The sequence below is a fragment of the Quercus suber genome, unplaced genomic scaffold, assembly GCF_002906115.3.
Source record: "Quercus suber isolate HL8 unplaced genomic scaffold, Cork oak 2.0 scaffold_504, whole genome shotgun sequence".
NCBI lineage: Eukaryota > Viridiplantae > Streptophyta > Magnoliopsida > Fagales > Fagaceae > Quercus > Quercus suber.
In genome coordinates this window covers 124,223-132,481 of record NW_027069953.1, presented here as the reverse complement: position 1 = coordinate 132,481, position 8,259 = coordinate 124,223, and the positions used below count along the sequence as shown (strand labels likewise).

General features: G+C 34.9%; 1 protein-coding gene across 1 annotated transcript; it reads left to right on the top strand.

Annotated features, from left to right (window-relative positions):
• The first annotated feature begins 273 nt into the window (after positions 1–273).
• Positions 274–5,321, top strand: LOC136063256 (serine/threonine-protein kinase STY13-like). The gene is made up of 6 exons (XM_065763375.1): positions 274–1,149; positions 1,583–1,715; positions 1,834–2,029; positions 4,348–4,472; positions 4,570–4,728; positions 4,862–5,321. Exons 1-6 carry the CDS (start codon positions 1,019–1,021, stop codon positions 5,174–5,176), a joined length of 1,059 nt encoding a protein of 352 aa, XP_065619447.1. The 5' UTR covers positions 274–1,018; the 3' UTR covers positions 5,177–5,321.
• Positions 5,322–8,259: the final 2,938 nt, after the last annotated feature.

The window sequence follows — 8,259 nt, the reverse complement described above, 5'->3', positions numbered from 1 at the left end:
AACATGGTTATTCAATAAATAAAAAAAATGTTACCATCATGTGACTGGGCGGTATAAATGAAACTATATGTCATTTAACATGAATTTCATAATTAAAAAACATTTAAGATGTAAAAAGAATTCCACCACATGACTCTCATTAGGAGCAATTACTCCTAGGTCTAGCTTTTATTGAAGTGAAGTGCAATAGAAGTAGTTAAAAGGTGAGATATAAGAGCTTAATGCAGGCATTTGTTATTGAGTGGGTTGTCTGTCCCTATGGCCCATGTTGACAAGATCAGTTTCCATGTGCTTTTGATTAATTTATGGCTCCCACAGTCTTCATTACAATATTCACAAATCTCTCTCTCTCTCTCTCTCTCTCTCTCTTACTCTTTAATTGAACAATGACTCAATCTTTTCCATGATTTTGTCTGTAGATCAAGAGTTAAATAAACCTGAAAAAACCCATTACTCCATTTAATTAAGCTCTACAATGGGTCCTTGAATTTCAATGATTTTTCACTTCCTGATGACTCTTTGATTGGTTATCTTCCTCTGTTCCCTCTCTGGGGAATCCTCTCTTTTCCCCATGAATTTTTCAACAAATCTCATTGGGTTTTGAGCTTTGTTTTAGTGTTTGTGCCACTCTCATGCACACACTTACACACACACACACACGCACGCACAAACACTGTCTCTCTCTGTGTTTTCTCTAAATGTTGCACATGTGGGGTTCTATGCTTTTGCCTCCACAAGGACATGAAAGGCATCAAGCTGCTGAGTTTTGATCTTTGGGCCTGAATTCTTGAGATGTGGTTATGAACAGCAATAGCAGCAAACATCACAGAGCATGTCTTGTTTTAGTTACTTTTGTGTCAGCTTATCCATTCACTCTCTGTAGTGCTAATGTGCTTTTCAACGCTTCACTTTTTGGGTTCTGATGTATATGAGATCTTTTACTATAAAGTAGTTAATGGGAGCTAGAGTGTTCATTGGTGGTGGGTATAGATGTTAAGTTCTTTGCTTTTTTAGAAAGATGGAATCTGAGAATAGGTTCTACTCGACTGATGAGTTCAGATTGGATGCAAAATGGCTGATTGATCCCAAGCATTTGTTTGTCGGGCCTAGAATTGGAGAGGGAGCTCATGCCAAAGTATATGAGGGAAAGTAAGTTTAAAGATTTTCTTAAATTTGATTCTTGATATTTAGCTACTTGCCTTGCTGAAGTGAAAATTTCTTTACTTTGGCTTCTGGTTGTGTGGGAATTTTGTTCTTGGTTTAAAGAATTATTTTTGGGATTTGCAAAATACTTGCTTTGTCATTGTCAAGGGTCAGGAATCCCATCTTTGTTATTGTTGTGTGTGTCTCTTTGGGAAATGGTCAATCTACCGTCTATCCAGTGTATTTGTTAAGCTATTCCTATATAGATTCTGCATTGTCCAGGTCATGTATCTGTCTGTGTATATGGAAAGCCGAATTGTGATGGGAATGGTTATGCTTGCATTGCATTGGAGACGAGTTTCTTTTAGTAAATTGCTATTTGTTGTCTGTTTCTGCTGAAGTATCTCACTTTAGTTTTTGGTTTTTGGGTTCTCTTCAGATACAAAAACCAGACTGTTGCTATTAAAATTGTTCATAAAGGAGAAACTCCAGAGGAGATTGCCAAGAAAGAAGCACGGTTTGCAAGAGAAGTTGCAATGTTGTCTAGAGTTCAGCATAAAAACTTAGTGAAGGTTGTATTTGACTTCAAGGCTCTTATAATATTGTATTATTGCACTAACAAAAAAATATATATTGTATTATTGTGTGTCAGCAACTGACAAAAAATATTATGGAACCTTGTGTGTACAGTATATTGGTGCTTGCAAGGAGCCTGTAATGGTAATAGTTACCGAGCTTTTATTGGGAGGGACATTGCGAAAATACTTGCTGAACATGCGGCCCAGATGCTTGGACACACGTGTTGCTGTCGGGTTTGCACTTGATATTGCTCGTGCTATGGAATGCTTGCACTCTCATGGAATCATACACCGTGATTTGAAACCTGGTAATCTTTTCTTTCCAATGCTTTATTCTTTTTTATGTAACTTTATAAAACAGGCCTCATTAAGTTAAGATCAGATCTGGATTGATTAAAGGTATCTTATATGCATGAACCCGCTAAACGTCTAGAAATCTTAGTTTGGAATCTTCCCTTATCAAGAAAAACCCCACTTAATTTCAATTTCTTTTACAGGATTGCACATTCAAACTTTCATAAATAAGTTACACATATTGATCTTTTATTGTACTCATGTCTATAAACAAAGGTTGTACCCAATGCACACACTTCCACTTTTGCGGGGTCTGGAGAGATGATAGGTAGACAGTCTTACCACGAATTTGCATGTGAGGTGATTAGTACTCATGTTTATAGATTATTTTATTTATTACTTACATTAATTGATGGAAGTGGAATTTCCTAGTTTAGCTCTTAAGTAATCAATATCATCTTGTCCTTGCCTATCACTATTAAATATCAACCAACTTTCTTAGCAATTTGACTTTTGGCCTGAATTCACCACCATTCAAGTTTTTTAACTCAATAAATTAGCCTTCGGTTGGAATATTCATGTCAACACATAAATCTCTAATACTAAAGAGTAGGTAGTTGTCTAAGTTGCCAAGTTATAATTGATGTCACCATTCAATATGTCCCTTTAAGAAGCTGACATTTTTGTGCAATAGTTAGTTAATGCCTTGAATTTAGATCTCTTTTCTGTTTGGGGGAGGTTTAAATTGTATGAAGAGTGTGTTGGGTTCACCAGGGAAGATGGATTGGATTGACAAGCGATGCCAATCTCTCAAAAGAAAAAAAAAAGGTTTTCTTCAAGTGGATTGAATTCACTCTGAACAGGAAATCCCTTGTGAGACTGGGGATGACGTGCCCCTAGATTATTACCCCTTCGGTGAATCTAGGAACCTATCATTTGCTTATCACACAAACAACCAACCCCAACCTCCCCCCACCTTCAAAAAAAGAAAAAAAATCATATGTTTGCTAGTAGGAAAGGTACTATAGTACCAAGGAACTACGGTATTATGGTCCTAACAAATTTGTCGGTTTCATACAGTAGGTAGATTCCACAAACATTAAAATCAAAATATCTCATTGACCCTACTTTTTTATTGAGGCTCCTTTCAGGTTAGGGGATAAGTCGGCTCTAAAATCTCAATTAATCATTTACCAAGCATTCGGATTTGTCTAATTCTTGAACTTAACCACACTCCCCATGGTGGACCCTCAACAAAACTCATCATTTAGAAGGGTCTACATGAATTTATAGTGGAGATTGATTGACAAGATTACGTACTAATTTGAGACCTGAGAGGGGGGATTAGGATTGTAGTTAATGTTAATCACAACAATAGGGCACAACCTTTGAATGGTTGAATTACTATTAGAGTCATTGGCCCCATGTCAAAAATATTACACTTAACGAAAAAGTAAGTAATGGAATAAGTTAATATCTGGTGGACTTTTAAAAAGTTGAATAAAAAGTGCCAACATACTGATGCATATTGATTATGAATAAATACAAATTTTGTAAATTAGGATAATATATGTGCTGTTGCATGCTTTTTTCACCGAAAGCTGTACCTTTGTCTACTGCTAAAGTGCTAATGACTTCATTTTAGAGGATTTCAGTTAGGGAGAGAGCTTTCTTAGCCTTTTGTCTAATTTTACATGTAACTAAGGGAACATGATAAGAACAGTAACTATTTCATCCTCATGTTAAGCACAGATGCTTTTTCAGTGTGTGTTGGATTAAATGAATCTAAGTTGATTCACAGACTCCTTTTTAATGATATAATTCTTTTTATTTTTATTTGACTAATTTTTTGACACAACTATGTTATATGAGCCAGTATAATGTGACAAGTTATCAACCGGACAGATATAGAACAGAAACAAGTGTTCTTGTCTACTTGAGACCTTGCCTTCAACATGATTTACTTAACACAAATATGCAGCATACTCAGCAACACTAAATCACCGTAGTAAGCAGCCTAGATCATGTGTTTTTGACAAGCCTCACATACCAATGAGTTCCATTGTTGCACACAGTTGCTCAAATTAGTGCATTCGTGCAGTTGTTTTCCTTTATGTTCTGTATTGTAGGTGAGTGGCTATTGTCTATTCATAAGATTTTTTTTAATATGATTGATCTATCGTTATGAGTTGACGTATTGGTGGGAGAATGCTGAAACACTATTCTTATATTTTCAAGATATATGTGTTTATGCTTGTTCACCTGAAAATACGACTTCTGAAACAATATATTCCTGATTGAAGATGGAATTTTTATTTTGATTGTGGTGCAGAAAATTTACTTCTGACTGCAGACCACAAAACAGTTAAACTAGCAGATTTTGGTTTAGCGAGAGAGGAGTCATTAACAGAGATGATGACTGCTGAAACAGGGACTTATCGTTGGATGGCGCCAGAGGTAGTTCATTAAGAAATTTAGCATAGTTTGGTTCTCCTGTTTCTCATTTTATAAATTGCTATATAAGTATTACTTAAATACATTTTATTGGTGGCAGCTGTACAGTACCGTTACATTAAGGCAGGGAGAAAAAAAGCATTACAACCATAAAGTGGATGCCTATAGCTTTGCAATTGTGTTGTGGGAGCTCTTACACAACAAATTGCCTTTCGAGGGAATGTCCAATCTTCAGGCAGCATATGCGGCTGCTTTTAAAGTAAAATATACATTCCCTGTTTATATATTATCTCGTTATATTGTTACATATATTATTGCATAGTTGTTATCTGAAGCCTTTTGGTACTGCTAAATCAAACTGATAACCTTAAGAGGGTACTTTGCCATTTCAGAATGTGAGGCCTAGCGCTGATAACCTCCCAGAGGAATTAGCTACCATTCTAACTTCATGCTGGCAGGAGGACGCAAATGCTCGGCCCAATTTCAGCCAAATAATCAAAATGCTACTTAACTATCTGTACACTATTTCTCCTCCAGAATCCTCAATTCCTTCTCGAATTTTCATGTCTGAGAATGTGGTGTTGCCGCCTGAGTCTCCTGGTACAAGTTCTTTGATGGCAGTACGTGATGACACAGGTGATACACCCAGAGCAAATATGGAGGACAAGCCGAAAGGTTTCTTCTTCTGCTTCAACCAGTGTTATTAACCCCTGAATAAATGTTCCTTACTGCCAAAATGGCTCAAGGGAAGCTTAGTAGATAATAGGTTCTAGTCTCACAAATACATTTGATAACATGGTATATGTTTAAATTGATCAGTTTACAATAAATTGAAGTTCAGTTCTAGTCTCACCTTGTTTTCTGATGTTGCTTTTGATTTCAGCGACCACACTAGGATTGTAGCTTCAAGTACACATGTTTCTACTCTTTAGTAACTAATAGTTTGGAAAATGGAGTAGGGGTTATATGTTCTCAACATCAAGAATCAACCCAAACCGATGGCCCCCAACCCAACCAGTGTATAGATACTATTTCCTTATTTTATGATGTTTATTTCCGTATATATAAAGTCATCCCAATGCATTGCGTTCATTCCAAAAACCAGAAAATGCTTTCGTGATAATTATTAATAGAATGAGGATTCTTATGGTTGTAGTATCAACGGGGTGCTTGGCATGTTGCTAATAAAGGCCTCAAGTAGAAGTGCAACCAATGTCTTTGAATGTGATATAAATTTTTTTGAGCACAAGATTGATTAGAAGGTAATGATAGTTCATTCAGAAACCTACTTCCCTCTCTCTGAAGTTCCAAACTTGTATTTGGTTTGGACTCAGACATCAACCTGTAAAAGCTTCTTCAAACCTGGTTATACCAATACACCTGGATTGGCTTATTTACTGATACTTGTTTATTTTCCGAAAGTTGGTACTTCGTAAAATGATAGTTGCACCTGTAAAAGTAAGGTTTTAAAAATTAAGTAAGAAAATAAGTTAAATAAGTTCTAAGAAAAAGGCTAAAACTTAAAAGAAGGATTATAACTTTTGGCCCTTCGGCTAAAAGTTGCAAGTTTGCTTATATATAAGGATTAAGGCATGCACAACTCACAAGTGATGCTGGCATTCTAAGATGACCATATAAGAAAGAAGAACAAAACACTTTTTGCATGCATTGTGATCTTTTTGCATGTTTTAATTCTTTGTTCATTGTTCAGCACGAACCATAAATAATAATCCTAGTAATCGACAGCCTCATCACAGTGATTTTGGGTTAAAACTAAAAAGATGATTTTGCAAAAAGCTTCACATGATCTGCTTCTCAAAAAGACGATTTTGGCCACCTAATGAGTTTTTAAAAGGCTATCAATTGCAGCACATTGTGCTTCATGGTTCAAAAAGGTGAGTTTTACTCGGGGAAAACAGCTGTCAAACAAGACATGAACTCACATTTTCTTTCTGCTACTCTGTTGGAAACTTTCGTGAGATAGAAAAATTTCTGAAATGTACATTTCTAACCATTGCCAAAACTCTTAAGAGCGAAATCAAGCATAACAGTCAATGTGAACAGTTTTATTTGTTTGTTGTTGTGGTTGTTTATGAGTTTCATAAACATCACTTATTTGATTGCTCCCCCAAGTTCTTTTATGTTCAGCATTGATGCAATCAATATCATAAAAATAAAAACATTAATATAAGATTCAGAAATCTATTGGCATTTTATATTCTAAACATTCAAAAGGGTGAGTCTTTCTCTTCCCCACCACCCCCACCGTCTCTTTTTGATCAAGAAATATGAAAGCCTTCTAATGGGGACAAAATCACTTTCCTTTCGGTGGTACAAAGTTCTGACTATCCAAAAAATTTCTATTATAGAAACTAAAGTAAGTTGACCAAAACACAAAAGAATCAAGGATAATAGAAAAAGTCTTCTATTGCAATAAACTGAGAAATCAGCATTATTTTTAGCAAAAAAGGAAAGTCTTCTCTTCCCCATCCCCCCCCCCCCCCCCCCCCACCCCCCCACACACACACACACATATATATTTGTTTAAATCAAAATCAAAACTATACCTTAACATGATGTTGTGTAATGAAACCCTTCCTGGCCCTATCAACGAGAAATTATAAGATCTTTATAGTGAACAAGTGACGTAATCTACCTTTCTACTAAAAGACTTTCCCTTATTTAAAATTGCTGAGTTAAAAAAAATTTTAAACAAAAACTGATTACTAACTCATCAATTTTAAACAAGTGGAAGTTTTTTGACTCTTTTAGTGGAAAGGTAAACAAGTGATATGGTTTACCAAAGGACTGTATAATTTTTCCCTACCGACACGGACCCAAAGATTTTACCTAGAAATTATAAAAAAAAAAAAATATTCCTTCCGTCCCACTTTTTTTGTTCTGTTTGAAAAGTCAAATTTTTTAAGAGAACGTCATTTATTATCTTGTTTACCTTTTAAAAATGTGTAAGTTTCCAAAACTATCCTCTAAAAAATTTATCAAAAAATTGAATTAGTAAATTAATAGGGGTATAATAGGAACATTAGTAAATTAATGACTTTTATTTTTAGAAACAGGACAATATTTTTGGGACATCTCAAAATGGAATAGGGGACAAAAAAAGTGAGACGGAGGAAGTCTATAGCAAATTTATTTTAAAGCAGTTGTGTAGGTATTAAATAAAATAAAGTAAAGAGAAACTTGTATAATAATTGAAATTAAGCTAAAATTCTTGCCACTTGGCTGAGAGATCTAGAAATCTAGAGAGAAGAAAAAGTAATATCAGTACTGTTTAAAAGTAGTTCATCAACTTGATGATGTTTTAAGAATTCCAAAGTATCATATATAAGTGAAGCAATGGTGTATAAAATCAAACAAGCTATATAGCTACTAGCTAGGCAATAAGAAAAGGATGAAAAATTGAAAGCAAGTTATAACTAATATATATTGGGTAAAAAGGGGTAGGCTAGCTTTTAAATCCACTATGTGCTTTAAGCAAACTTGCTGAGTATTTTGAGTTAATCAAGTAGTTTAGATTTTAATTAATTAGTGTTATGGTAATGGTTAATGGTAGCCAGCCAAATATTGGCGGCCATTCCAAAATCGAAGTCCAAACCCCTATAACATGCTTGAAAGTTGTGATCAAATACAGACACGTGTTAACTTAATTAAAAATATGTAAATTACAGTAGTAGAGCTAGGCTAGCTATCCAAATGTAGCAGACCCAATTACCCTGTCCCCAGATAATGATGATCTACCATATATTGCATTTATTTTGCATATATATAT